The 12,020-nt window shown below is 42.5% G+C and overlaps 1 protein-coding gene across 1 annotated transcript in view; it reads right to left on the reverse strand.

Moving 5' to 3' along the window:
- Nucleotides 1-12,020, reverse strand: part of DCAF15 (DDB1 and CUL4 associated factor 15) — a 33,531-nt gene that overhangs the window by 3,623 nt on the left and 17,888 nt on the right. The window contains exons 8-11 of the mRNA XM_089486832.1: nucleotides 7,673-7,764; nucleotides 5,396-5,524; nucleotides 3,352-3,437; nucleotides 2,818-2,922 (exon numbers count right to left, since the gene is read on the reverse strand). Of these exons, the coding sequence (XP_089342958.1) occupies nucleotides 2,818-2,922; nucleotides 3,352-3,437; nucleotides 5,396-5,524; nucleotides 7,673-7,764 (412 nt within the window). The remainder of the gene's footprint in view (nucleotides 1-2,817; nucleotides 2,923-3,351; nucleotides 3,438-5,395; nucleotides 5,525-7,672; nucleotides 7,765-12,020) is intronic.

The raw sequence follows: 12,020 nt of genomic DNA on the forward strand, positions 1-12,020 counted from the left end.
CAAAAGTAATTGCTAAGTAAAAGTTGAGGGGCAATCTAGGCAAAGCTCTCTTTATCAGGCATTATTACAATGTTCAACACATTGCTGCTCAACTGCCTGGGATGACTTATCCACCACTCAATGGAAGTGCTGTGCCCTAGCTTTAATCAAAAAAAAAAGAACCGACCCCTCCTCTGCCTAGAGTAGCAAAAGGTGAGAGCTTAGTTTGTCTTAACCTACAACAAGCACAGACCCCTTTCTACATTCTCAGCCATGGTGCCACTTCTGGCCTTTTTGAATGCCTGGGTGGGAAATAGTGGCAGTGCCAGCTTTTTGGCACTTCTCCTCAAAGGAACACCAAGAGTAGAGGGGGTTGATGCTTCTTTTAGTTTCTGCCAAAATAGACTAAGCTCTTATCTTTAACCATTCTACTCAGAGAAGGGGATGGTTCCTTTGCTGATAAGAATTACAATCAGCCCTCCACATTTGCAGCTTTGACTGCTAATTTGACTATACTTGGATTTGATTATTATGGTATCTTTAGGAATCTCTAGTTCTTCCAGTGTGATTCAATGGTCAATGTCCACCAGAAGTCACACTGAAGAACCTAGAACAGTGATTCCCAAACTTTGGTTCCCCAGATGTTTTGGACTTCAACTCCCAAAAGCCCCAGCCAGATTAATCAACAGTTAGGAATTCTGGGAGCAGAAATACAAAACATCTGGAGGACAAGAGTTTGGCAATCACTGACCTAGAGATTCCTAGAAAGAACACTTCTCTATGCATTTGTAGGTCCTTTGGCAAAAGTTGACAAGAGAGTTGTACTGGAGGACCTAAAAATTCCTAGAGGTGTTCTCTCAGAAAAAAAAATAGTGGCTTTTTTGTGGTTTTTCCACATTCATGCAGGTCTTGTGCCCCTAACATCAGCAAATGTAAAGGGCCACTGTAATACTGCACCTTAAGTTTTGCCTTTACATGCCTGATTCCCTCCTACATACATTGCACAACCAGCATTTACCATGGTTCCCTCCTTATGCACAATAATAATAATAATAATAATAATTATTATTATTATTATTATTATTATTATTATTATTATTATTATTTGTATACCGCCTTGTGGCGAACCAATCCGGGCGGTTGACAACAGTAAATATAACAAGAGTAAGATATAAAATTAAAAACATTATAATCCCTCCCCTCCTTAAGAAAGTATTAAAAATATGACAAATTAAAAACACAATATCAAAGCATAAAACATAATTAAAACAAACTAAAAACCCTGGTATCCCTCTGGAGATCCTCAATCATCACTAAAGATGGGGCCACGAGAGGAAAGAGGGGATCAGGGAGCCCGGGCCGGGATGGTTAATCTGGAAAGGCCTGCCGGAAGAGATCCGTCTTGACAGCTTTTTTATGATGTCAACTGACGGATCTCATCCGGCAGGTCGTTCCAGAGTTTGGGGGCGATAGCAGAGAACGCCCTCTGGGAGGTTGCCACAAGCCTAGATTTTAGAGGCTGCAGTAAGTTCCTCCCAGAGGACCAGAGAGCGCGCGGAGGATTGTACGGGAGGAGGCGGTCCCTGAGATAGCTTGGACCCAAGCCATTTAGGGCTTTAAAGGTAATAACCAACACCTTGTACCGGGCCCGGAAGCTAATAGGCAGCCAGTGGCGGGACCTCAGAACCGGAGTAATGTGGTCCCTCCTAGATGTACCAGAAACAAGCCTGGCTGCCATATTTTGTACCAGCTGAAGCTTCCGAACCAAGCACAAGGGTAGCCCCAAGTAGAGTGCATTACAGAAGTCCAGGCGTGAGGTTACCAGTGCGTGCACAACAGTTTCGAGATCCCTTACTTCCAGAAAAGGGCGCAGCTGGCGTATCAGCCGAAGCTGATAGCAGGCGCTCCTGACCGTCGCATTTACCTGATTTGTCATCAGGAGCGACGAGTCAAGGAGCACCCCCAGACTGCAAACACAGTCACTGGAGGAGAGTGTGACCCCATCCAGGACTGGAGGTTGCAACCCAATTCTTGGTTTCGGGGCCGCTACCGTGAGCACCTCCGTCTTATCTGGATTCAGTTTCAATTTGTTTTTCCTCATCCAGCCCATTACCGCTTGAAGACATTCATTGAGAGAAGAGATGCCATTGGAATTCGAGGCCGACGAACGAGACATGGAGAAATAGATTTGGGTGTCATCAGCGTACTGATAACACCCAGCACCATAACTCCGTATTATCTCACCCAGCGGCTTCATATAGATGTTGAATAACATCGGGGACAGAATAGCCCCCTGAGGAACCCCACAAATGAGGTTCCTCTTACTGGAGCTACAGTCCCCGAGCAGCACCCTCTGGGACCAACCCGAGAGGAAGGACCGGAACCACTGCAAAGCAGTGCCCCTGATACCTAACCCCCTCAGGCGGTCCAAGAGGATGCCGTGATCTACAGTATCGAAAGCCGCTGAGAGGTCTAGGAGCACCAACAGGGTCACACTCCCCCTTTAGGATGGAGCCTTTAGGATGAGTGCAAACAGTCATGCCTGCTGGAATTTAAGTTCTTTGCCACTGTTTTCCTTTGCTTCATTCTTTACATCCTTTGTAATGTGTCCCTAAGTTTTACCTTTAACTTATCTACAGGCCATATCAAATAGTATAATTTAGGCCGCCCCATCTACCCCATGTATCTGCTTTCAACATGATACATGAAGATGACTTATACACAAGGTTGACTTATATATGAGCTCGACTTATACACAAGTATATATGGTAGTACACAAAGATTCATACGGGACACGGCTTACCTTGGGGCAAGGCACAGAAAACCAGAGTCCCTTACCTAGTCTGTCCTTTGACTTCTGTCAAGTCTCCCACACTGACAGTGATGAAGATGCCAGTGTTCAGATCCCATGCTACCTTGAGGCTGGTGTGATAGGTCTTTGGCCTGCACAAAGTACCAGAGAGTCAGTTTAGACATACAACTTTGTAAGCCCTTCCTCCACCCCGGCAAATGGCATGTACACAGAATAAATGACTTGACATAATTTTCCCAACCCTCTGTGGTATTATGTCATATCAGACCAAGTTAACAAGTCCCCTGTTTCCAGCCCTATAACCCTGTAATTAATCCTACTCTGACATTTTAACCATTACATCACATTGGCTCCCAATGTTTCTCTGAATTGTTCAACCCTGGACCTTTAATTCCTCTTGGAATACTTGTTCCCTGAGTCCATGTTATTCTACTCCCTTCTGCTTCAACAACTTTTCATGCTGTGTGCCAAAATCACATCATAAGAAGCATAATAAATATGGCAAGCAACCAGCAAAACTGTAGCAAACCAAGGTGGGTCTGGTGATGGACTGGACTCACCTAACCTGTCCCTCTTCATCAGGGGAAGGGAAAGCCAAGAGCAAGAGACCAATGTTGATGATAACCTGGTTGGTTTCTGGACACACCTAGAAAGATGGGAAAGGCAGATACTTAAGAGTTCGCCTGTAGCTGAGTCTACAAACAAAAAATTAACTGGTCAGAACTGTGAGTATTGAACAAATTATGTTTATTCTACTGTGCTGTTTCTACAGGCATATGATAGCAGGATTATGATCTATATAATTAGACAGCAGGACTAACGGCTAACCTCTTGGTTTGAGAGTGCTACACTGTCTCTAGAAAAGTTATTCGGGACTGAATTCTCCCTCCCTCCATAATGATGACCACCTCTTCACTCATGGCTAGGGAAGAATCAAGCCCAACAGGCTGAAGAACTTAGGAGGGGGTTTTCTGAGAAATGTGAGGGAGATCATTGGGATATTTTAGTCTCTATTGATTCCTCTATCAAAACTGGAACCTGAGCAACAGTATCACTTCTGGTATGTTGAGTATGCCTCTTAGTAAATGAGCAGCAGGGAGCACCATGTATTTTAAAATGAAGGAATGGGGTGGATGGTTAGATAGGAAGTAAAAATGTCCCCCTTCCCCTTACTACACAGATGAGTGAAAACATGATTTCTCTGGCAAGCATTTGAGATTTATTCTTTTAAAATATGGTTTTATAAACTGTTACATGTTTTACATTTCTTAATCATTCTGTTACAGGCAAACTGTTTTGAAAACATGTGTTAAGAAACAAATTGGAAATGTAAATAAAAAGCAAGTGTCAGAGGGGATGACCACAAGAACTGGGAAAGAGAAAGGATCAGTCTTGCTTTGAGGTTCTCTTTGAGCAGTGCCAATCCACAAGCCACTGGCTGCCACTCCCTGGTGAGTTTTCAGGAAAGAAAAAACACCTGTAGCAAATGGGGAGAAATTATGGTGGTGCTACCTGGCTCAATGGCTAAAAGAGGGGAAAATATTGCCAGTTTCACACATCAGATAGCTTGAGATGCTCTGCTCCGGAACATTTCAAAGAGGTGGCAACAGGACAGTTACTTGAGATGCCTTCTCTGCTCATCTGCCAGCCCTGCTAAGGCCAGTTGTAACTTGCCCCCCTACCTATTTTGTATCAAAATTACTGAAACCCAATCATGTATGTTTATGTCCTGATATTTAAAAGACTAGAAACATTCACTGACACCTGAAATGAAGGAAAGCCTATTTCTCAAAATGTACAAAAGTTTTCATTTCAAAAATCACCTCAGCACATTTAAGCCACATACCATTTATATGTAGAAGAAAACTATTTTGAATAGGGATATTCTAGATCTTCCAAGTGCATACACATAAGGTACAAGTCTCAGTTAACAATAACTGAGTCTCACACTCTGAGCCCTACTGCCACTGGCAGGGCGTCATTGTGGCACATGCCATCTACACGGCATGCACCATGATGCACCTCGGGCATAGCACTGAGATGGTGCAACGCCAAAGGGGCATCATCACACCCCGTGGCGGAGGCTATGGCGTCCCTTCGAGAGCACAAAAATGAACCTGGTTTTCTGGCTCCTTTTTGTGCTCTACAGAGGCTGGATCGGTGCCTCGGCATCCAGTTGCTGCGGCACCGATCCAACCAGTAAAGGAGCAGCTTCACACCACCCCAAAGGGGCAGTCTGTATAGCCCCTAACTGTGCAAAAGATGTAGCACAAACTTTTCTAGACTTGGTCTACTTCCTCAGATGCATGGAGTGAATTTCCAGGTTAGTGCTGAAGGCCCTAGTGACATTACTCCAGCAAAGCATGCCAGCAAACATACTTTAGGTATTTTATTTAAAATGCTTTCTACTTTGTCTCAAATTGAATGAATGAAAGAATGAATAAATAAACCAAACCAACAATAAAAAAATCTGCACCAAAAATTAAGCACAAAGATGGTAAGGTTCTCCCTCAGCTCTCAAGCCAGGAGATAGTGTTAGGATCCTCAAAGGCTTTGTCTCCAAATGAGGCAGATGCTCTGATCATACACACACCATGTTCCTACCTCCAAGATGACAATGTCATAATCACTAAAGGAGCAGAACTGCTTGGACCATGAGGCATCGTTCCGGATCACCTCATTAATGACATATTCAAAATCCAGAGTCAGCTGCTCCACTGTTAAGTATTGTCCCTGGAAAGGAAAGAAGAAATGTTTCTCAATACAGCAGAAGCCTCTCCATCACCAGTTCTCTTGTGAACTTGATCCTCAGCCAAATGACCACTCTTAATTCTCAGATTTACATCATGCACACTATACACACTCCTGTTCACAAACCAGTAGCTTTTCAGGTAACATTCAACTGTTCTTTCTCCCCACATTTCTCGAATAGCCAGCTAGGTTTTGACTATAAAATCTACTTCAATCCCCTTTGCAGGGTTGGGAATCAGGCAACCCTCCAGTTATTACTACAACTCTCCATAGCCCTACAAAAACACAGGCAATGGCAACATCATGGTGGCTACAAGACAATTAAATGTTCAAGTATGTACTAACAACCAGAAGCTGCCATAAACTCAAAAGCAATAGTCTCAGTTAAAGACATTTCGTAAAACAACTTTGAACCACTGAAATGGTGGTTAGACCAACAGCAAGGAGCCGATAAAAAATCTTTACACATTGGGAAAAATTGTGTACTGGTTTCTCTCCAGTGTTTCCAGTTTCCTACACCTACGAGTTTTTTGACACACATACAGATCATTCCAATTGTTTGATGCACCTATATCCTGAAGTATCATATATTGACAGAAAGCAAGTTATAAATTTAATAAATGAATAGGTTCATATGGTGCAGTCATTGAGGACCTATTCAATACGACTTTTCAAAATGATTCTATCAGCTTAGTTCATGTTCTGAGGGAGATGAACAGATATTAACCCTCACATAGATTGAACCTGGATCTTTCATTTTTAAGGCATTCATCAACATGCTGCCTGACTCATATGATACCTACAGGTACACCTCTCTTGCCACAAAAAAAAAACAACCCTCCACTGTCCAAGAGGTTAGCTTCAAAGTCTCACACAGGGTTTCATGGCATCTTGGGAAGGCTTCAATTATACTTTGAAGACTTTTTGTGGTTTTTTGCTGTTCCCTAACTAGAAACTGTACAATGACCTATTTCTCAATATAGAGGTTGTCTTGCTCTATATTATGTCTGTCACAAATGCAAAGACTGTGGATGACTGGGTCTGCCTGTTTGCTGACCAGATAGGAGTTTGGAATGGTTTATAAATGGCAACCAGATCAGAAGTGCTTGTATGGGGAAGTAATATTTCTGGTGCCCAGGCTTTCAAGATCATCTTGAGACCACAATGAGTTGGCCTGAGCAACTGAGCTTTGGTGGACTACTAAGCTTGCCAGGGAGTGGTATTGCTTTGAGTCAGCAGAGGCAGGATCAGAGAATGCTCTGGTTCCATTTGCTGAAGTATGAACTGGATGCTTCTTCTATGATCCTAATCTACTACACCACAATCTCCTTGCTTTTGTCTTTCTGTAGTGTCCTTAGAGTATTTAGAAGACAGTATCATAGACAAGGTAACAATAAAGCCAAGAATAAAGGAATAAAGGATAGCTGAAAAACAAAAGAGTGAGGTAAACAGAGATGAAACATTCAGACTACTGGATAAAGTAACTACAGTTGTGAGACAGAAGGTGGAAAAGCTTTGTCAAATGCAAAGGCCTTGGATGTTTGGGTCTGCATACTTACGGTACTCACTGGATAGACAGTTGGAATGGCAAATGAAGAGAATTAACTGGAAGTAAAAACCAAGTCATCAGTACCAAGCAAAAATCCTGTTCACATGATCCCAGCCTTCCCTGGACATGTGAACAGGATTTTTGCTCTTCTTTCTCTTCCTTTGCCTGGACATTTGAAGTGTATTCGACCCTTTCAAGTATGCTTGGCACACCAAACAAAGAATATATCATCAAGTAGTAAACACCATAGAAACAAAAACTGGCATTTAAACTTAAGATCAAAGGAAGATATAAATTGGAAGCTGAATACAATGAATAGAACACCAGAACACAGACAAGAAACATTTGTATACATATAGAAAGCTTGTTTTAAATCAATGATATAAATAATATTTTCTTGATGAGTTCAAATCATCTTTGCTATCACAGTTCAAACAGGCCAAACCCAAGGCTGGTAGGAAGTATTATTTTACTAATGATGTTGGATCTCCAGTCAAGAGTATTTCTTTAGTACCATTCCTTTCTGTCAAAAGCAAAAGCTCTTCTTAGGGTGATAGGTGGTTTTTAAAAACTACTCTCACCTGACAAACAGCTTTCTCCTTCAGTGGCTTCAAATTCCTTCCTCGCAGGTCTGTCACAACAAATGGCAATGAGATCTTGTCATCTTCATACTCTAAAACACAGAGAGTGGCTAAGCAAAGGGTAAATGCACAAAGTGCAAAAGAAATAGATTTCAAGATAAAACTCCTTTACAGGAAGCTAGCTATTAGCATAAATGAAAACGACCAAAACAATAAGAGAATTGTAGATAAAAGAAAATTATGTGAATTCGAAGGCTTTCACAGATGGCATCCATAGTTTTTTGTGGGTATTTCGGGCACTCCATAGAAGTGAAGACAAACAACCACCCAAAGGAAAGGAAGGTATTTTTACCATACATCAAAGGAGTCACAGACAGAATAGAGAAAGTGGTGAGGAAACACAACCTCTAAATGGTTTACAAACTGAGTGCAGCATTTGCTGTATTTAATATTAAATATTAAATTAAAATATTAAATATTGAATATAAATATTACGACGGCAACTGGTCCCGTTGGTCAGTCTCATGGGAAAGACATCAAAAGCATCAGGTAATCATTGATAAAATGCAACTCACTGAGCTAAGAAGAAATCTCACTTTGTAAGATTTGAGCAATGTTACTCTGTTTCCTATGTAATCAGACAAGATCAGCCAGATCACTCAGAATAAATAGGCATGGAGTGGCATGTTTTAGAATGCATGCACAGAGAAGACAAATCCTAACCTTCATGAATCTTAAAATTTCCTAAGTAAAGTAAAGAGGATTTCTGGGACACTCCTTCCAAAAGAGGACCCTGGTTTTCTGTGTCTACTTTGCTTGGGTAAGAGCTTAAAATTTTTAAAATGTGAGCCATTTCTTTTGGTCACTGGGAGGAGGAGGAGCTAGAAGACTCATTCTAAAGAACTGCTGGTAGAGGTGCGCAAATTTTTCTTTTCACATTCATTTTAATTTTTTATAGCCAAGGAGGGCTTGGAGTACAGAGAAGTTGTTACCTGGGCACAGTGTTGGAGGACATCTCCTTCAATTTTACACTTTACTTTTCACTACTCCCTTAAGAGGCTTGTGGGGACTTGCTCAGAGGAAGTGAGTCAGAGACTTGCCTGCCTCAGGAACTAACTAGTAGCCAGAGGCTCTCTACATAACTAGAGTCCCAGTTGACTGAGCTCTTTAACAGAGTTTGGGGACAAAGGCCAGGCCCACAGGGGTTCTTTACACAGGTGTTTAACAGGGGAAGCTCACAGTCTTGTTCAATGCCTCCTTAAGACTTTTCAGTATGGACACTGAAAGGCCCTGCTGCAGTCACCTGCAACACTTGTGGGATGTTTGTCTTCTTACCCACAGATGTGGGGAACTTCACCTGCACTAGGTGCAAGTTGGTAGCACTCTTAAAAGAGAAAGTACAACAGCTGGAGGCCCAGGTAGCTACACTTCAGCATCATAGGGAGCAAGAGGTTTTCCTGACCAGAAAGGACCAGACAGTCCAGAACAAGAAAAACAGAGGAAGTTGCTGGAGTGGAGGAGGTCACTTCACACAAAACAGAGGTAGATAGTTGGAGGAAGGTCACACGCAGAAGTAGGGAAACCAGGGAACGTTCTGTGAGCTCGCAGCTGCAGAATCAATTTGAATCTCTCTCTATTATCAAGGATGATGAGGAACAGTAGCAGGGACAGACTTCGGGGACAGAGCAGGGGACCCTGGGAGTACCATCAAAGGGAACAGCCGCTGCTAAGCCTCGGAGGAGGTGTGGAATAGTCGTGGGGGACTCCTTGCTGAGAGGTACTGAACCAGTGGCTTGTGGGCCTGACAAAATGTCTCAGGAGCTGTGCTGTCTCCCTGGGGCAAAGATCCGTGATGTGACAGAGGGGCTGACAAGACTTGTCAAGCCCACTGACCATTATCCCTTTCTTTTGGTTCATGTGAGAACCAATGATACTGCAAGTCAAAGCCTCCAGAATATCATAAGGGATTATGAGGCTTTGGGTAGGAAGTTGAAAGAGATGGATGCACAGGTTGTCATCTCATCTCTTCTCCCAGTTGAAGGGCATGGTCCAGGAAGGGAGAGGAAAATAGCAGAGGTGAATAACTGGCTCCGCAGATGGTGCCGCCAAGAACGATTTGGATTTTTGGATTATGGTCAGTGGTTCCATGAGGAGGGACTTCTGGCAAGGGATAGGTTGCATCTCACGCTTTTTGCCAATAGTCTCAAAAATTTGATCAGGGGGGCTTTAAACTGAGTTATGTGGGGGAGGGAGACAGTATTCTGGAAAGCAAAAGGGTTGGAGAAAATAGTCAAACTGTCACAGAGGGAACAAGACAAACAGTGCAAGGACCCAAAAGTGGAAGGCAAAAAAACTTGCACAGACAGCAAGTAAAGGGGACACATGGTCTAAGATGTCTCTACACTAATGCACAGAGCATGGGAATTAAACAGGATGAACTTGAACTCCTAGCACAACAAAGCAAATATGATAAAATAGGCCTCACTGAAACCTGGTGGGATGAGTCTCATGATTGGAATGTAAGAATAGAGGGGTATAACCATTTCAAGAGAAACAGGCCAAACAGGAAAGGAGGAGGAATAGCCTTATATGTCAGGGACATTTACACCAGTGAAGAGATCCAGGACATCAGTACTGGAAGTCAGGTGGAGAGCATCTGGATAAAAAATAAAGGGGAGGGAAGCAACATGGATGTTATTGTGGGAGTCTTCTACAGACCCCCAAGTCAGACTGAGGAATTAGATGATACCTTTCTAGAACAGATGACCACACACTCAGAAAGGAGATATTTAGTAGTGATGGGTGACCTTCAACTATCCTGATATTTGCTGGAAGTCAAACTCAGCCAAATCCTCAAGGTGTAGCAAATTCCTCACCTGCCTTGGAGACAATTTCATTTTCCAAAAGGTGAAAGAGGCAACAAGGGGGTCAGCTATTTTGGATCTGATCCTAACCAACAGGGATGACCTAGTTAATGAAGTGCAAGTGGTGTGATCCTTAGGTGAGAGTGATCATGTTCTCCTGGAGTTTGTTATACAATGGAAAGGAGAAGCCAGGCATAGACACGCATTCTAGACTTTAGGAAAGCTGATTTTACTAAACTTAAGAGAAATACTGGGAGTGATCCCATGCTCAGAAATACTAAAAGAAAAGGGAGTTCAAGATGGATGGGAGTTTCTCAAGGGGGAGATACTGAAGGCACAATTTCAAACAGTTCCAATGAGGAAGAAAAATGGTAGATGTCTCAAGAAACCAGGATGGATGACTAAGGAACTTTCAACTGAGCTAAGTTTTAAACGGAACATGTATAAGAAATGGAAAAAGGGGGAAATCACCAAAGAGGAATTCAAACAAATAGCGAGCACATATAGGGATAAAGTCAGAAAAGCTAAAGCGCAGAAGGAACGCAGGCTTGCTAGAGAGGTTAAGAACAACAAAAAGGGCTTTTTTGGATATGTCCGCAGCAAAAGGAAGAAGAAGGAAACAATAGGGCCACTGCATGGAGAAGATGGTAAAAAGCTAGCAGGGGACAGAGAAAAGGCAGAATTACTCAACACCTTTTTTGCTTCAGTCTTCTCAGAAAAGGCAAAGGGTACTCAACCTGAGGATAATGGAGCAGAGGACAGAATAGGGGAATTTCAGCACAGAATAAATAAAGAGATAGTACATGAATACCTTGTTAATCTAAATGAATATAAATCTCCAGGACCTACATCCAAGGGTATTAAAAGAACTGACAAATGTAATATCGGAACCATTGGCAATAATCTTTGAGAACTCCCGGAGAACAGACTGGAGGAGGGCAAACGTTGTCCCCATTTTCAAAAAGGGAAAAAAAGAGGATCCTAACAATTATCATCCAGTTAGTCTGACATCAATCCCAGGAAAGATTCTAGAGCAGATAATTAAAAAGAGAGTCTGTGAATATCTAGAAAGCAATGCCATAGTCACAATAAGTCAACATGGATTTCAGAGAAAGAAGTCATGCCAGACAAACCTGATCTCTTTCTTTGATAAAATTACCAGCTTGGTAGATGAAGGGAATGCTGTGGATATAGTATATCTTGATTTCAGTAAGGCCTTTGACAAGGTTTCCCATGACATTCTTGCAAATAAGCTAGTGAAATGTGGGCTAGACAACGTAACTGTTACATGGATTTGTAATTGGTTGACCGGCCGAACCCAAAGGGTGCTCAACAATGGCTCCTTTTCATCCTGGAGAGAAGTGACCAGTGGGGTCCCACAGGGCTCTGTCCTGGGCCCAGTGCTATTCAACATCTTTATCAATGACTTGGATGACAGAATTGGGAGCATACTTATCAAATTTGCAGATGACACCAAATTAGGA

Source organism: Sceloporus occidentalis, unplaced genomic scaffold, assembly GCF_023333645.1.
Source record: "Sceloporus occidentalis isolate IW3139 unplaced genomic scaffold, rSceOcc1.0.p SCAF_1, whole genome shotgun sequence".
NCBI classification, from domain to species: Eukaryota; Metazoa; Chordata; class Lepidosauria; order Squamata; family Phrynosomatidae; genus Sceloporus; species Sceloporus occidentalis.